Here is an 18720-nt window from a genome sequence, read left to right as displayed (position 1 = left end):
CTGATTCTGACAGGACAGGTTCAAAATTTGGAACAGATTCAAAGAATGTCGAAATGAAGGTAAATAGAAATGGCCTTTGCACTTCTCATACACATTCAATTGACCAACAGATCACTTGCGTCTCATAGTTCTGTGGCTCTTGGTTGTATTCAGATTGCAAAGCCAATTCATTATTAGCGAAGTGGACATTCTGAGATTGAGTTTTTTCAAATAAAGAAATTATTGTATTATAGAAATCAAAATATAGTAATTGAAGACAATAAGACACGGAAGCAGAATTAGGCCATTCAACCAATGAGTCTGCTTGCCTTTGTATCATCACTGATTTATTTTCCATCTCAACCCCATTTTCTTGCTTTCTTCCCATAACCTTTGATGCCCCGACTAATCAAGAACCATCAAACTACACTTTAAATATATCCATCTGGTGAGGCTACCCAGAAGGAATATGAGTTGTTGCTTCTCCAGTCTGAGAGTGGCCTCATGACAGTCTTTGAGGCCATGGTCTGACATTTTGGAATGGGAATGGGAAGTCAAATTGAAATGTGTGCCCACGGGGAAATCCCAACTTTTGTGGCAGAGGGAGCAACAGTGCTCATCAAGTGGCCACCCAACCTACACCAATGTAGAGGGGGCGTCACCAGATACAGTAGATGACCCTGACAGATTTGCAGGTGAAACGTCGCCTCACTTGGAAGGACTGTTTGGGACCCTAAATGGAGGTGAGGGAGGGGCAAGTATAGAACTGGTCATGCTTGCAGGGATAAGTGCCAGGAAGAAGATGAGTGGGGACGAGTAAGTGCCCCAGGGAGTCATGTAGAGAGCGATCATGGAGAGTTGGGAGAGGTAAAGATGTGCCTAGTGCTCGGATCGTGTTGAAGAGGGCAGAAGTTAGGGAGAATGATCTGATGGATATGGAAAATCAGATGTTTTTGTACCATCTTTTACAGCCTTGGGTTATAACTTGAAGACAATTGAATAATTCTAGATTGCAGTAGCTGTGGTAATTAAAGAAATACAAGTTTTATTTCAGAAAGGTTGTTGGATCCAACCTGATGACATGGGCATTAATTTCTCTAACCTATGGTAATTTCTTCTGCTCTCCCATCCCTCTTGCATTCCCCAATCTGGCTCCCCGTTGCCCCTTCTTTTCTCCTCACCTGCCCATTACTTCCCTCTGGTGTCTTTCCTCCTTTCCCTTCTCCGATGGTCCACTGCCCTCTCTGATCAGACTCTGTTTGCCTTTACCTCTTCCATGTATCACCTCCCACCTCTTCGTCTATCATTACCCTCCCCCAACCCATTTACTCTGTCCCTCCCCTTGTTTCACCTATCATCCCTCACCACCTTATTCTGCCGTCTCCCCCCCCCCCCCCACTTCTAATCCTGATGAAGAGTCTCAGCCTGAAACAGCAACTGTCTATTCTACTCCATTGATACTGCCTGGCCTGCTGACTTCCTCCAGCATTTATGTGCATTGTTCTAGATTTTCAGCACGTGCAGAATCTCTTCTGTGTTTCTGATTTACTGATGGCTCATATGTTTTGCATGTGTTTCTTCTGTCCATTAAATTAAGGCCAGAGTTACCTTTTTGTTTTTCAAGATATACCACATGCACGTGTGCCAATTCTCCAGCCATAAGCATATAACCGGAAAATATCTTGCTAATATTCTGCCTAATTGTGTTTTTTATATGAAAGCAATGTGCTTGGCAATTCAGAAAGCAGGCTTTAAGAATAATTGCAAAAACAGTGCATTGCGTCCAAAACCACTGATATATCACATAGTAGCAAAAATGAACATTTTAGCGTTTATCAGATAAACTTCTCAATGTTTTCTTGATAAAAGTAGGTTCTAATGGTGTTCAGCATTAAAAAATACATTTTGATTTTCTTTCTAAAGTATCAAAAGCTTTTAAAACATTTTACATGTATTTTTCAGTTAGCTATCTTAATAAATTTTACTTCTAAATTTGTTTTTCATTTATGTCTAAAGCCCAGCACTAACATCCAAAATGAACTTAATAGTATTACTCATTTTGCAAGACATTGTTAGAGATTCAGTGTAGAATTTGCAGGCGGCATATAACTTGGACATGTTCTTTCTCTGACAGTGTGGAATCGACTAAGCACTTACGAATACATACTTTTGCACTCTCAACATCAAAGGTCGGAAGTCTCACCACAAAATGATGATGTAGATGCTCCACGATTGAGAGTTATTCAGGTAGCAAGGTGCCAGTTTTCTATAAATGATATGTGCATTGTATAACTTCTGATACTGTCCTGTGCCTGTTCAGAAAACCTTGCTTATGTTCTGGGGTTAAGCTGATTAAGATATTGACACTGGATTGTGAATCATGAAAGAGTGGCAGAAACAGGAAGAATTTTGTATGTAGAGAAATGAACAGAAGTTAATAGATTCTAACTAATAAACTGACAAGGGTTGGAAGTTAGGATATAAATAGTCTAGGAAGATTTGAGTAACAGTGAAAAAACAGTAACGTGGAGGTCTACTAAACATTGAGACATGGTGCTAGGAAACATGAAAACGTACAGTACATCTGTGCTCCAGTTATGGACAATGAGGAAGGTTGTCCAATGATTCAGCAGGATCTTAACCAATCAGGAATGTTCTCAGAGAAATGATGGCTGGAGCTTCATCTGGACCAGTGTGAGGTGCTACACTTTGGGAATTTGCACGTAAGATGAAGGGGTAGAGTTTCTGGGAGGATTGATGTACTGAGGGATTTTGGAGGACGTCCATAGCTCCCTAAAAGTAGCACCTATGGTGTGAAGGTGATAGAGCAGGCAGGACAGGTTTCCCGTCGTCGGCAGTGGTGCTCAGTGTACAAGAGGGGAAGTCACTTTGCAGCTGGTCTGCTACAATTTGCAGAATTGTGTGCAGGTCTGCTTGCCTCATTACAAGAAAGATGTAGAGGCTTTGAACAGGGTACAGATAAGTTCACCAGGATGTTGTCTGGATTAAAGAGATCAGCTATAAGGAGAGGATGAACAAGCCTGGACTAGGGAAGACCTGACTGAAGTATACGGTCTGAATGGAATGACGTGTTGGGACGGCACTGAAGCAAAAATGTTGCATTGTATCTCAGTACATTGGACAATCATAAACCGATTTTCAATGTAAACTTGTCAAGCACAGATAATCTAGACAGTCAGAAGCATAAGGGAGTGTACGGTTGCTGGAAATCCTGAACAACACACGAAGTTCTGGAGGAACTCAATAGGTCAGGTGGCAGCTGTAGAAGGAATTAAACAGTCAACATTTCAGGCCAAGACCCTTCAACAGTCTTTGTTTCAGGGTGGAAATGTTAAATGCTAAGAGGGATAGCTTTAAGGTGATGGTAGGGGCGGGGGAGGAGAGTTCAAAAGAGTTTACATGGCAAGTTTCTTGTACAGCGGTGAGATCAGCACTGGGCTTGTGGTTGAATAATAAATTGAAGAGATGTTGACTGAGGAATGACTAGAGGAATTCTCTTTTTACTTCAGGGTATCTCTATTGTCTTAAAGATATTTTCAAAGTATCTTTTGTTTGTACTTTTGAGCGGGTAGATCAAATCTCCCTCACATAGCACCCCTTCCTCCAGTATTGCACCGATTACTGTCCAAGTTTATTTTGACAAAATTGATAATAAGATCACTCACCATTATGTTCCTGAAATTACTTTAAATATGAAAATGTTTCCAAAGACGGGGGAGTGAAAATTATTAACCACTGATGGAGACGTGAATTCGATAAAATAATAGATCAGTTAGTTTCTGCTCATTATGGATGAACTTCAAGAGTTGATGGAAAAGGCACCAGCTGATGAAAGGTGGTCAGTGGTGTTTTAACTAATTCTATTTTGTGAGAAAAGAACATGAATTTCTAACAGGTTTCAAAGGGTGTTGATAAGTTGCTATGTAAGAGATGTGTTGATCTTGGGAAAATAGCTGGGTAAATTTGTTGCTTTTTAGATTTGCTTAGTATGTGTACAGGTATTAGTGTCCCACAGAATCAATGCCGAGACTTTTTTTTATACAAGCATTGGTGTAAGTGAATATGATAAAAGCTTGTTAATGGCCATATAAGGACCATGTTAAAAAAAAAATTTAGAGTATGCCCTAAATGATACAGTTTTAAGGGGATGAGATTGGCAAACATATTTAAAGGTGAATGTACGAAAAGATAAAATCTGAAACAGGTCTACTTGTCACATAAACCCTCTCCACTCTGCAGAGGTACCTGCAGGTCCAGTCTCACTCTCTGCCAAAGCTGCAGGCCTCTTTATCCTTCACCTACCATAGACCCATCCAACATATCATCTTCCACCATATCTATGCCTTCAAATGCCAGTTCTTTGCCTTCTTCGCTTCCACGAAGGATCAGATCTCAGTACTCCAGACCACAGATCCAGTTGTCTCCGACCCCGGTTCCGACAGCCCTGGACGCCTTCATTCCGGGGATACAATCATCGCCAACTCCAGTTCCAGTGAACCCGGGCAGCACCAGACCTCAGACCCCACTGCCAACTCCAGTTCCAGTGAACCCAGGCAGCACCAGACCTCAGACTCCACTGCCAACTCCAGCTCCAGTGAACCCGGGCAGGACCAGACCTCAGACCCCACTGCCAACTCCAGTTCCAGTGAACCCAGGCAGCACCAGACCTCAGACCCCACTGCCAACTCCAGTTCCAGTGAACCCGGGCAGCACCAGACCTCAGATTCCACCACTGCCAACTCCAGTTCCAGTGAACCCAGGCAGCACCAGACCTCAGATTCCACCACTGCCAACTCCGGTTCCAACAAACCTGGGCAGCACCAGACCTCAGACCCCACTGCCAACTCCAGTTCCAGTGAACCCAGGCAGCAGCAGACCTCAGAACCCACTGCCAACTCCAGTTCCAGTGAACCCGGGCAGCACCAGACCTCAGACCTCACTGCCAACTCCAGCTCCAGTGAACCCGGGCAGCATCAGACTTCAGACTCCACTGCCAACTCCAGTTCCAGTGAACCCGGGCAGCACCAGACCTCAGACTTCACTGCCAACTCCAGTTCCAACGAACCTGGGCAGCACCAGACCTCAGACTCCACCACTGCCAACTCCAGTTCCAGTGAACCCGGGCAGCACCAGACCTCAGACCCCACTGCCAACTCCAGTTCCAACGAACCCGGGCAGCACCAGATCTCAGACCCCACTGCCAACACCAGTTCCAGGGAACCCGGGCAGCACCAGACCTCAGACTCCACTGCCAACTCCAGTTCCAACAAACCCAGGGCCTCAAATTCCACCTGGCTTGACCTTTCCCCTTTTCCGTCCCTACTTTTTTATTCTGGCATCTTCCTGCTTCCATTCTAGTCCTGAGGAAGGGCTTCGGCTCGAAATATCAGCTGCTTGTTCATTTCCAGAGATGCTGCCTGATCTGCTGAGTTCCCGCAGCATTTTGTGTGCGTTGCTTTGGATTTCCAGCATCTGCAGAATTTCTTGTATTCACTAATTACATTACTTGTATTCCTTGAATACAACATAATAGGCAATCTGCTTGAGACGTTAGTTGAAAATAAAGGAGAAGCAACAATTGTTAAGAATTCAAGAATAAAAGGTTTTAATATTAGAGATCAACCATTTAAAGGCAAAATAAAAATTTCTCTTATACAATCTGTAACTCAGTTTAAAAGTAAATTGGATAAGCTTCTTGGAGGAAGTGGCCAAAGGAAATTCAACAGAATAAAAGTAATTTTCTCTATCCAAGGAAGCACTATCATTGGCTGAAATTATATGTTGTACTTTTATTTTCAGATTTTGGCCATTGATAAAGCAGTTACTGGTTCTGAACTTGATATTTAATTTTCAAATATGGACAGTTATGTTCCGGTATAACAATTTGAATTGGCCAAATTACTCTTATTCCCTTTAATCCATTTCTAAAGAGAATGACTCGGTGAGAATTCAGTTTCGAGGGTAAATATTCTTTAATCTGGACAAGTTGCACCCAATGTCAGCCGTCCAAACATGTGCATCTTCCAGCAGAGCTTCTTAAGATTGACAGTTTAGCTTTGAGCTTCGCAGGCTTGGTTTATGTCTTTACAAATGTGTACCAATCCTAGCGGTATATTTATCATTAAACCATAAACAAAACTGAAATTCTGCCATTTTTACCTTTAATTGTATAATCATTAACCTTCAGTTGTACTGATGAAAAGTTTTGCTTCCATCCCGAGAGACCAGTTTATTGGTAAAAATGTGTGTTTCTACCTGGGCCACTGTGAAAGAAGCATGTCTTCAGTGAAGATTGTATTTTTAAAAAAACAGAAGCTCAAATGGTATGGTAACCTCTCTGTTTTCCAGAGGATAAAAAACATGGCATCTCGTCAAAAGGGTAGTGTTCACGTTCACTTTGAAAGCACCTCAACAAATGGGTCAGTAACAAATGAATAATTCTTCGTTTTAAGTTTTCTCGGCATCCAAAGCTAAATTGATCATTTTAAAAGAAGTGTTAGAATAAGTGTATAAAATAGCATTATGTTAATTTACAACATTAAATCAAATCAATTTAAATTAATTTGATGGCGGAGGAGAGGGAAGTATTCCTGAAACATTGAGTGTGTGTCTTTAGGCTCCTGTACCTCCTCCTGGATAGTAGCAATGAGAAGAGGGCATGTCCTGGGTGATGGGAATCCTTAATGATGGATGTCTCCTTTTTGAGGCATCACGTTTTGAAGATATCCTCGATGCTGGGGAGGTGAGTGCCACATGATGGAGCTGGCTGAGTTTGCAGCATTCAACAGCTCTTTTCCATCCTGTGTGGTGGCCCCTCCATTCAACCATATACCGCCAAGTTGAGTCTTAACATACAATATTCATTTATACCAACATGTAGCATCTTAATTTGCTCACATTATCTAACTATAACCCTGCAGTAGTTGTATTATTGACATTGGGTGTATAATTTTACAACAAAGTATTCTTTTAAATAGGTTTGTTGGAATTCAAATATATTTAAATCTGAGGACATGTTTATAGTGAATGCCCGATTTGGTATACAGTACATGATAGTCTTTAGATAAATATTGGTACTGGACCAGGAAGCAGATATATTTTTTTTAATTTGGAGGTGTTAGGTGTTTTCTGCAATCAAAATCAGTTATGAAAAATATACAGGGAACCATAGTAGAGTGTAGAAGAACTGATTTTGTTCTGTTTCCTAAGTGCTTGAGATTTTGTGTACATCAGAAGAACAATACAGTGAAATACCTAAATGGGGCGTGATAGAAATAGCAAGATAGACTTTTGTCGATGGGAAGAGAGAAAACTCAGAAACCAACCTGTTAGCCTAACATCAGTAGTTGGGAAAATGCTGGACTCTATAATAAAGCTTGTGATACCAAGATTCAGAAATAATAATAAGATTGAACAAAGTCAACAGCAAAAGAATGCTTGACTGATGTGTGCATATCGGTAAAGTTAGACCAGACACAGGATTACAGGTGTATATAGATAACTATCAGACAACAAGGTGAATTTATCTGTTGTTTCTCTCTTTACTAGTGTGAAGAATCTTGCACCTCATCACTGACTCTGTACCCCATTTTGTTTTACTTTGTATCCTGTCGTCTGTTTCACAGGTCAGGATCAGAGAATCACGGGGGTGGCTTCAGGATAGAGGATAAAATTTTGCCAACAGTTCCTTCTAATCATAAACAAGTCAAGGTAAAGAAGATTTTGCAGGTGAAGGAGGCTGATGCACAGAACATACAAAGTATTTGTAATTCATGAATTCAGGATTGATCTTCAGAGATATTGATTAGGATCAGGTTCATTATCACCAGCATGTGTTGTCAAATTTGTTCACTTAGCAGCAGTTCAATGCAATATATAACACAGAACAAGAAAAAATAATAAAATAATAATAATAAATTACAGTATACATATGTTGAATAGATTAAAAATTGTACAAAAAACAAATAATCTGTATTTTTAAAAAGTGAGGTAGTGTTCGCAGGTTCAATGTCCATTTAGGACTCGGATAGCAGAGGGGAAAAAGCTGTTCCTGAATCGCTGTTCCTGTGCGCCTTCAGGCTTCTGTACCTCCTACCTTATGGTAACGGTGAGAAAAGGGCATGCCCTGGGTGCTGGAGGTCCTTAGTAATGGACTCTACCTTTCTGAAACACCGCTCCTTGAAGATGTCCTGGTTACTTTGTAGACTAATACCCAAGATGGAGCTGACTAGATTTACAACCCTCCGCAGCTTCTGTCAGTCCTGTGCTGTAGCATCCCCACCCACCCCCCCCCCCACCGTATCAGATAGTGATGCAGCCTGCCAGAATCCTCTCCATGGTACATCTATAGAAGTTTTTGAGGATATCTGTTGACACACCAAACCTCTTCAGACTCCTGATGAAGCATAGTCGCAGTCTTGCTGTCTTTATAACTACATCGATATGTTGGGACCAGGTTAGATCCTCAGAGATCTTGACACCCAGGAACTTGAAACTGCTCACTCTCCCCACTTCTGATCCCTCCTCCATGAGGATTGATGTTATGTTGTGCTGACTTCCCCTTTCTAAAGTCCACATTTAATCCTTGGTCTTACTGACATTGAGTGCAAGGTTGTTGTCACACTTCCCTCGGCAGCATCTGAAATTCTGCCAACAGTAGTTGTGTCTGCAGCAGATTTATAGCTGGGATTTGAGTTGTGCTTGGTCACACACAGTTGTGTGTGTAGAGGGAGTGAGCACCTGTCCCTGAAGTGCTCCGGTTTTGATTTTCATTGAGGTAGAAATGTTATTTCTGATCTGCACAGACTGTGGTCTCTTGGTGAGGAAGTTGCAGGGGGAGGTACAGAGGCCCAAGTTTTGGAGTTTGTTCATTAGAACAGAAAGTGAGATAACATTGAGCGCGGAGCCATAATCAATAAACAGTAGCCTGAAGTAGGTATTGCTATTGTACCAAGAGCCAGTGAAATTGCATCTGCTGTAGACCTATTGTGGTGATAGGCCAATTGTACTGGATCCAGATCCTTGCTGAGGCAGGAGTTGGTTCTAGCCATGACCAAGCTCTCAAAGCGTTTCATCACAGTAAATGTGAGTGTCAATGGGTGATAGTCATTGAGGCAGCTCACTCTGCTCTTCTTGAACATTGCTGTGATTATCACCCTTTTGTAGCTTGAACCAGTTTGACTATTCTCCTCTGACCTCTCGCGTTAACAAGATGTTTTTGCCTTCAGACCTGCTGCTCACTGTATGCTTATTGTGTTTTGCACCATTCTCTGTAAATTGTAAGGACTGTTGTGTGCGAAAATCTCAGGGGATTAGCAGTTTCTGAAATGCTCAAACCACCTCATCTGGCACCAACAATCGTTCCATGGTCAAGGTGACTTAAATCACATTTCTTGCCCATTCTGATGTTTGGCCTTGAGAACAACTGAATCTCTTGACCATGTCTGCATGCTTTTATGCATTGAGTTGTTGCCACACGATTGGCTGATTAGATATTTGTATTTACAAGCTGGTGTACAGATGTATCTAATAAAGTATCTACTGGATGTAATTAAAGTAGTACTTTGCATGTGAACAGCTCTGTCGATTTCTGAATGCAATGTATATATCCTTCTGGCAGAGTTTTACATTCGATGAATAACTGATATTAATCTTTCTGTAGTTGAAGAAAAAACGAAGACGTAAAATGGCTGCAGGTAGAATTAGACACAAGGCTGCAATCTGCACCACTAAAGGACCATTTCCACCTTCTCAACTACCACCAGGTAAGGATTAAATAGTTATTATCTAAAGTAAAGTTTTTAAAAACGTTTGTACTTAGAATAAATTGAAGGAATTGTGAACTACTATACTGTCCTAATGGCCTGATTTTCTAAATTTTCATAATTTGAAATGAACTAATCTATTTATCAAAAGAAAAACAATTTTTTAAATGGTATCAACGTATTGCAACAAAGCTAATGTAAAATTCTATTGATTTTAGTTAATAGATACCTAAAGCATCATATTTACTGCATTTTATTTGTCTTCTGAAATATATTCAGCTGTTTGAGTCATGTTGTTAATCATCTCATGCTGAATTACTCAACTAGTTTCTTTCACTGTCCTTTTACTGACCTTCATCCACTGTAGGTAAGGGGCAAGAAATCACTCTGGCTCCCCACATTCCAGATAGTCCCTTCCCTTGTACTTGTGCTATACTCTCCCACCCACTGCTGGAAGCTTTTCTATCGTGGCCACTTTCTCTTCGGGGTTCTGGGGCATTCTTGATCGTTCTAATTGTAGGTGATCTTTGAGGCGAGGGTCTGTTTCTCAGGCTCTGTCAACCTTGAGTTGGTACAGCCAGCTTCCCCTGTAGGGTGTAGGTTGGTTTTAAGAGGCAGTTTTGTTTCTTCAAAGGTCTATTCATCCTCTTAATCAGCCCTGATGCTTAGGCAGTAATGGAGCATGTGATACACCTTTGCTAGTGGCTCAGTCTTTCAGGCTCTTGTTATTTAGAGATACAGTGTAGAACAGGCCCTCTGGCCCAGCAAGCTACACCAGCCAGCAACCCACCTATTTAACACCAGCTTAATCACAGGACAATTTACAATGACCAATTAACCTGCTGACTGGTACCTCTTTAGACTGTGAGAGGAAACCCGAGCACCCCATCCTGCAAAATGAGACCCGTTAGCCCATTGTATTTCTTGCGGGTCCCCATAACAACGGATCGACTTCTGCCATCCCTTCAGTGTATGGTCCTGATCAGACTGGAGTACGTCTCGGCCATGGAGAGCAAGTATTTACGTCGTCGCTGCTGTGGTATCCATCTGCCATATTAGGGCTGAACCAGTTTCCCTTTTAGTGGGGTGGGGGTAGTGGTCTTTTGGGGAGAGCTATCCCTTTAACCTGCTGGCAAATGAAGCATGTAGCGACAGCTTCCTTCGTTATGCCCACGGGTTGCAAGCCCATTCAGTGGTGTCAAGTAATCAGCCGTGTTCCTTTTCCCCAGGCACTCAGCAAGGTTCATTAGGCTATACTCTTATTCTCCTTTCGTTTAGGAAACCCTATCTCATTTAACAGAGTGACTTCCTTAGTCAAGAGGCTGTCACTAGTGCTTTTCATCAACATGTGGGAGAATACCTTCATAAATAGGGACATCAGAGCTTAAAAATTCAATATAACCCCTCTGTACAAAAGATCACATCTGAAGTATAGCATCCAGTTTTGGTTACTGTACTGGGGAAAATATGTGAAGGCCTTCGAAGGCAAAGGAAAGATTTACTGGAAAATTTCCAGGAATGAGTGATTTTTGCTTCAAGATTAGATAGGAGAAGCTGGAGTCATTTTCCTTACACTAAAGAAGATTGACTGGACATTTGATGGAGTTGTACACAATGATGACCCGTTGGACATTTGATGGAGCTGTACAGGATAATGACCTGTTGGACATTTGACTGACCTGTACAAGACTATGACCCGTTGGACATTTGATTGACCTGTACAAGACTATGACCCGTTGGACATTTGATCGACCTGTACAGGATAATGACCCATTGGACATTTGATGGACCTGTACCAGACGATGACCAGTTGGACGTTTGATTAACCTGTACAAGACTATGACCCGTTGGATATTTGATTGACCTGTACAAGACTATGACCCGTTGGACATTTGATCGAGCTGTACAAGACTGTCACCGATTTTAGGGTAAAACCAAGAAAAGCTCTCTCACTAAAATATGATTTAAGGATCTTATTTTGGGGGGGGGGTGTTGGAGCACAGAGATATCGTGGAAATGAAAGGGAAGTACAGTGAAGGAGAGGTATAAGGAGAAACACTATCACACAGACGGTGGTGGATCTGGAACTCTGTGCCTGGAAGAGTCCTAGAAGCAGAATCAGTCAGCGGTGAGAGAAATGGATAGGTGCTTTGGAGAAAATAATCTTCAGAGCTCCAGTGAAAGAAGATAGTTTGGGACCAAATAAGTTGCTCTTTGGGTACCCACAGTGGACAATGTGCTGACAGGCACACTCCTGTGAAGCAACTGATCTGTGATTCTGCAACAAGCCAAGAAGGTTGGGGGTGGGGGGGGGAGAGACAGACAGACAGACAGACAGACACGCTTAGGACTTTGACAGCTCAAAGCATTGATATTAAGCGTGGAGAATTTAATACAGAGATCCTCAAAGGGCTAGACTTAGAAGAGCGCAGATATGGTAAATTATTCATGAGCTTACAAGAGATATAAATATGAAAAACAAATGTTTATGAAATTGAGATATTGCTTTACCATAAATCAACAAGCAAGAGTAGAGGATGTATGAAATACAGACAACAGAATTCTGAATGATTATATTTATGGAGAAGAAAAGGAGAAAGTCAGGCCAGGAATTCTTTGGGCTTCATCAAGTGTACAGATAACAAAAAAAGAGGTTTGAGTGGTAGAGCCTTGGCAGGGATGAGGGGATGTCCATAAATAGAGGGGAATACAGGAGATCTTACTAATGGCATGCGCAAGACCAGTCTATTAATTTTGAGGAAGTTTAGGATCAAGAGAAGTTGTCAAGTGGTAAAAGTGGGTATCATCTGTGTGTAAGCTGAGGCTGTCATTTCAAATAATGTTGTCAAGAAGATGCACATAGAGAGAGAAGGGGGAGATGCGATCACCAGAGGTAACGGTGCAAATGATGCAAGTGCTGTACAAAATTCTGCTGATTGCAGTCTGGTGAGAGCAGGTGAATGTGATTCCATTCATCCAGAAAACACTGAATAGATAGAGGAAAAGGAAAGTGAGATCGACATTGAAGGTTGCAGACAAGTTGGGAAGGAAGGATAGAAGTTCTTGTTTCAATCAAATCGAATGATAGTAGTTATCAGAGCTTTAACAATAGTGTGGCACAGGTGGGGATTTGATTTGGTGGATAATGAGATCTGAGTGAGATCGACAGCGATGTAGGAAGCCCAAATATCCTCATAAACTTTGGAAAGGAAAGGGCAATTGGAGCTGAGGTGTTCTACAAAGAAAGAGTGAGGGACTTGTAATTATGACTATCATGTTTTAATGAAAGAGCGTTGTACCTGAGTGACCAGAACTATCCACAGAAGACCAGCACTAGAAGCAGGAGGGGTGATTCCACATTTATTAGTTTACTGCAAATAAAATCAGAGTGGGGGGTGTGCTGGGGCCCCACACCACCAGGTTCAGAGTGGGGGGTGTGCGCTGGGGTCCCACACCACTAGGTTCAGAGTGGGGGGGTGCGCTGGGGTCCCACACTGCCAGGTTCAGAGTGGGGGGAGTGCACTGGGGTCCCACACCGCCAGGTTCAGAGTGGGGGGGTGCACTGGGGTCCCACACCGCCAGGTTCAGAGTTGGGGGGGGTGTGCTGGGGTCCCACACCACCAGGTTCAGAGTAGGGGGAGATGCGCTGGGGTCCCACACCACCTGGTTCACAGTGGGGGGGGGGATGTGCTGGGGTCCCACACCACCAGGTTCACAGTGGGGGATGCGCTGAGGTCCCACACCACCAGGTTCACAGTGGAGGGTGTGCTGGGGTCCCACACCACCAGGTTCAGAGTTTTGAGAAATAAGATATGGAGGATTAGGTGGGGTGGAGGGCCCAGGTGGGCAGAGGCATGAGCATATGACCCACATACTCAGTCCTGACTATCATTATCCCCGGGCCTGACCGTAATCATGCCAATTCCTGAAGGTTAAAGCTGTCATGTGACATTCTTCAGCTTTTCAGCCATATACTATATCAGAACAAGCACAGTTTTAGTGCAGGATTTCTGTTGGTGTTTGAGAACTTTGTGATGATTTGTCCCATTAAGATGATGAACTGAACACTGAGGCTTTGGGCCGACTCGGGGCTGCTCTGGAGATTTGGATCAGGGACTCAGTTTGGTTCAGAATGCTGTTGTTGTTGCTTGCTTCCATTGTTTGCATGATTTGTGTTATTTTTTTCTCTGGTGGTTGGTCTTTATTTTTTTCAATTGGGTTCTCTTCGGGTTTGTCTCTTTGTGGCTGCCTGCAAGCAGACAATTCTCAAGATTGTATTATTTACACATTCTTTGATGATAAATGTACTTTAAATCTTTAATTCCACTTGCTTCTTCCATTCCACAGCTCTTGCGGCTGCTTTTCAGACTTCAGTGCTCTCTCTCCAAACCTTCCCATCGATGGATTATCTGTCTGCTTTATCAATGAGCACTGTCCGCTCCGTGCAGGCTGCAGGACCTCCAGGTGAGTACCATTCAGATTCTGCAGAGTCCATGAATGAAATCCCGGTGGTCCAGACAAAACTAGGCAGTGCAGCAGTGGCCATGCAGACCAGCACAACCTTCCACAACACAGAGGACTCCTTTGGAAATTCCCTTCAGAATGTGATTTCCAAAGAGCACCATAAGAAAACACCAGATCAGCCAACTACAAGCAAAAAATCCAAAGGCTTGGATCCAAGAGATCAGCCTGTGAATGACAGGCACAAGAGTGATGAAATGCCTCTTCCTGAATAAGGATAGGGCCTAAACCTGGATCTGTGAACCGGAGACCGTCCAGATTCTTTCCCCATGTCAAGGATAACTTGGCTGAAAAAGCAAACACAGCATCTGAATGAATGTCGTGTTCAATTGGTTTCAAGGTGCGCATGTTAAAGCTGGGTCCCAGTGTGGTTAACGATGGTGCAACTGCAGGAAGTGGTTTGTGATACTACAGATCCATTGTGGATTAAAGTTGCTCATGACTTTGGAATTTAAATAATTAGCATATTTTTTTCCTTTTTTATATACATATATAAATGAGTTGATGTTTTCTGCAGAGATTCTAATATATTTCATTCTGGTATTTTTGTATGGATGCTATTTATCACAGCATGGATCTATATACATGTAACGTTCGGTTATATTGGCTCGTGTATGTCTAGGGGAAATCTCACCCAGCACCCGCCTCAACACTCTCCACAGGTTCGGTTGCCGCCCGAATCAAGCCCAAACATCAATCATCAGCCAGCACACCCGGTAAATTTTAACAAGTACACTTTATAGATATTACTAATTCTATGACATTAATATAAATTCGATACAGAAAGGGAAGCAATGAAAAAAAGGCGCCAACACTTATCAAAGTCCAAGTTCTTCGCACGCTACCGTTGGAGCTCAATCGAATCCGGATGACCACCCGGATCCTGTCGACTCACGGCTCAGGACCACCCGGAGTGCTCAACCGGAGCCTCTCCGCACGTCCGCCGTCCTCCCCGTCTCTCCCCCGACTCCCCACCAAAACCCCGTCCACCGTCCTCCCCGTCTCTCCTCCGACTCCCCGTCAAAAACCCCGTCCGCCGTCCTCTCCGTCTCTCCTCCGACTCCCCGTCAAAAACCCCATCCACCGTCCTCCCCGTCTCTCCTCCGACTCCCCGCCAAAAACTCCCGCACGTCCGCCGTCCTCCCCGTCTCTCCTCCGACTCCCCGCCAAAAACCCCCGCATGTCCGCCGTCCTCCCTGTCTCTTCTCCGACTCCCCGCCAAAAACCCCTGCACGTCCGCCGTCCTCCCCGTCTCCCCCCAAAAACCCCGTCCACTGTCCTCCCCCTCTCTCCTCCGACTCCCCGTCAAAAACCCCCGCATGTCCGCCGTCCTCCGGGTCTCTCCTCTGACTCCCCGCCAAAAAACCCGTCCACCGTCCTCCCCGTCTCCCCGCCAAAAACCCCCGCACGTCCACCGTCCTCCCCGTCTCTCCTCCGACTCCCCGTCAAAAACCCCCGCACGTCCGCCGTCCTACCTGTCTCTCCTCCGACTCCCCCCAAAAACCCCTGCACGTCCACCGTCCTCCCTGTCTCTCCTCTGACTCCCCCCAAAACCCCCCGCACGTCCACCGTCCTCCTTGTCTCTCCTCCGACTCCCCGCCAAAAACCCCCGCACGTCCGCTGTCCTCCCTGTCTCTCCTCTGACTCCCCCCAAAACCCCCCGCACGTCCACCGTCCTCCTTGTCTCTCCTCCGACTCCCCGCCAAAAACCCCATCCCCAGTCATATGATACAGCATTGTATCTGAAAACAAAACGATACATGACCATCCATTGGTTAATAGCACCCTGCTATCCGTATTAACCCAAGAACTGTCTAGTTAGAGACTTTCTCAGCATTCCCCAGTATAACATAACAAAAGAAGCCATTTTAAATTTAACAAGAAGAAAGACCCCGTACACTCTCCCCCCACCAATAAAAGTCATGCCCTCATGACGTTAACAGAGTTCACCAGTGCTCCTTGTAAAACACAAAACCCAACCCAGGTGCATAAAGCAGTGACATAATTTTCCAGGGCAGTAGAGATCACACCCTGCTCTCCCGGCGCTGTATAAGTTAGTCTTTCCGGGGGATGCCTACTCCTCTGAGGCCTCTGGACTTCCTCTGCTGACTCTCCCTGTTGAGACACCCCAGGTGACTCCCCCGGGCCTATCTGTCGGACCCTCCCCCTCACCGGGATCCCTCAGCACCTGTGGGCCTACCTGTCGGGCCCTCACTCTCATGGGGACCCCTCGGCCCCTGTGGGCCTACCTGTCGGACCCTCACCCTCAAGGGGACCCCTCAGCCCCTGTGAGCCCTCTGCCTCGAGTTCTGGTTCCACCCTCTCTTCCCCCAATTCCGGCTGTATTACAGGCGGCTCCTCAACACCCTCCCTCCTCTCCCCTAACTCAGTGGGGGAAGGGCCAGGAGCCTCTTCTCCCAGCACCGGGGAATCAGCGAACGGAAACAGGTACCACACATCCGAATCATCATCTTCCGATGACGTATCCCTTTCCGGGGTGGCGACCAGCCCCGTCTCCTTCTCAGTGGGCTCTTCCCTCGCCCCGCGCCCTCGCAGAGTCCTCGTACTAGCCGTAAACTCCCATTCGGGCTCTGGGTCTACCTGCACCTCTCGACCCAGAGGCAACAGGTGGTTCCGATGGAGTACCTTGACAGGCCCCTTCCCATCCTCGGGTCTCACCCGGTAAACCGGGAGATTCGGCATCTGGCTCTCCACCACATAGGGGATGACTGCCCAACGGTCCGCCAACCTGTGTTTACCAGGTAGTCCTAAATTCCGGATAAGGACTCGGTCTCCCGGCAATAGCTTGACGAACTTTACTTTCTGATCATACCTCCTCTTATTCCCTTGATTCTGCTTGGTGGCTGCCGCCTCAGCCGACTCATGCGCCCTTTTCAACTCTCTCCTAATATCGGACCCGTACTTCAGATATGGCTTCAAAGGTAATTCACCCGCTTCAATCCCAAAACACAGATCAATGGGCAACCTCGCTTCCCGTCCGAACATCAGATAAGGCGAGTACCCCGTAGCGTCATTGTGAGTACAATTGTAACAGTGAACCAAATGGGCGATGTGCTGACTCCACTCACTCTTCTGTCCGATCTCCAAAGTGCCGGGCATGTCCAGCAGGGTCCGGTTAAACCTCTCGGGCTGACGATCACCCTGCGGGTGATCGGGGGTGGTTCTGGATTTCTCAACCCCAAGTATATCCAGTAATTCATGGATAACCCTGCTCTCGAAGTCCCGTCCCTGATCACTATGGATCCGCTGGGGAAGACCATAATGAACAAAGTACTTCTCCCATAACACCTTCGCCACTGTAATTGCTTTCTGGTCCTTAGTGGGAAAAGTCTGCGCGTATCTAGTGTAGTGATCCGTGATGACCAAGACATTGGCGGTGTTGCTCGTGTCCGGCTCAATTGACAGGAAATCCATGCACACCAGGTCCATGGGTCCCGCACTCTGCAAGTGGGACAAAGGAGCCGCCTGCGCAGGTAGGGTCTTCCTCCGGATGCAACGACTACAGGTCTTACAGTATTCTTCAACCTCCCCCCTCATCCGGGGCCAGTAAAACCGGTCCTTGAGTAATCCATAGGTCTTCTCTACCCCCAAGTGCCCGGAATCATCATGTAGTGCCTGGAGCACGGTCTTTCGATGCTTCTCAGGCATGACCAGCTGCCAGCGCCGGGGATGGTCCGGAGGTGACGTGACCCAGTACAAGATTTGGTTCTTCAGCTTCAACCGAGGCCAGTCTTTCAGTAGTAGGGGCACGGAGGCGTGCTTCGCCTTCTCCACCTGCCCCACCTGCCCCATATCACCCTGGCTAACCGCGTACCAGACAGTGTCAATGCTCGGGTCATCACGCTGAGCCGCCCCCACTTCCTGGGGGCTCAATTCCGGCAACTGCCTGTTCCTCAGAGCAGTCAAATTACAGTAAACAGTGGGTAGCGCGTCATCGTCAGCCCCCAATTGATCCACTGCCCGATCCGGCCCCATCGGGGCTCCTGCTTCCCTGTCGCACCCAACTTGATACATAGCCTTTACTCCCGGGGCAGGGACACTCTTCCACTCCTCGGCCGTGCCCGACCAATCATGCGCCCGCCGAGACAGGGCATCTGCATCGATGGTCCGACTCCCCGGCCGGTACTTCAGGCTGAACTCATAGGCAGACAAGGCCGCTAACCACCGGTGCCCAGTAGCGTCCAGCTTTGCCGAGGTCAGGATATAAGTGAGGGGGTTGTTATCAGTTCTCACCTCAAACTGGGCCCCGTATAGGTAGTCACTCAACTTGTCCACCACCGCCCATTTCAACGCCAAGAACTCCAGCTTGTGAGTGGGATAGTTTTTCTCAGATGGCGACAAACTCCGACTGACAAACGCCACTGGCCTCAATCCGTTTCCCTGTTCCTGGTACAGAACAGCCCCCAGACCGTCG

At 45.5% G+C, this 18720-nt stretch overlaps 1 protein-coding gene across 3 annotated transcripts in view; it reads left to right on the top strand.

The window, feature by feature from the left end:
• The window catches only part of LOC140210435 (palmitoyltransferase ZDHHC1-like), a 55586-nt gene extending 40724 nt beyond the window's left edge, over positions 1-14862 (top strand). The window contains exons 5-9 of one of the 3 annotated variants that reach the window (XM_072279389.1): positions 2114-2226; positions 6349-6419; positions 7626-7728; positions 9662-9764; positions 14112-14862. In XM_072279389.1, the coding sequence (XP_072135490.1) occupies positions 2114-2226; positions 6349-6419; positions 7626-7728; positions 9662-9764; positions 14112-14500 (779 nt within the window). In that variant the 3' untranslated portion in view covers positions 14501-14862. The remainder of the gene's footprint in view (positions 1-2113; positions 2227-6348; positions 6420-7625; positions 7729-9661; positions 9765-14111) is intronic. The other 2 variants (XM_072279388.1, XM_072279387.1) reach the window with 2 other exon arrangements.
• Positions 14863-18720: the final 3858 nt, after the last annotated feature.

The sequence above is a fragment of the Mobula birostris genome, chromosome 15 (assembly GCF_030028105.1).
Source record: "Mobula birostris isolate sMobBir1 chromosome 15, sMobBir1.hap1, whole genome shotgun sequence".
In the NCBI taxonomy this organism is placed as follows: Eukaryota; Metazoa; Chordata; class Chondrichthyes; order Myliobatiformes; family Myliobatidae; genus Mobula; species Mobula birostris.
Note: the sequence above shows the minus strand (reverse complement) of the source record. Positions and strands in the feature narration are given on the sequence as shown.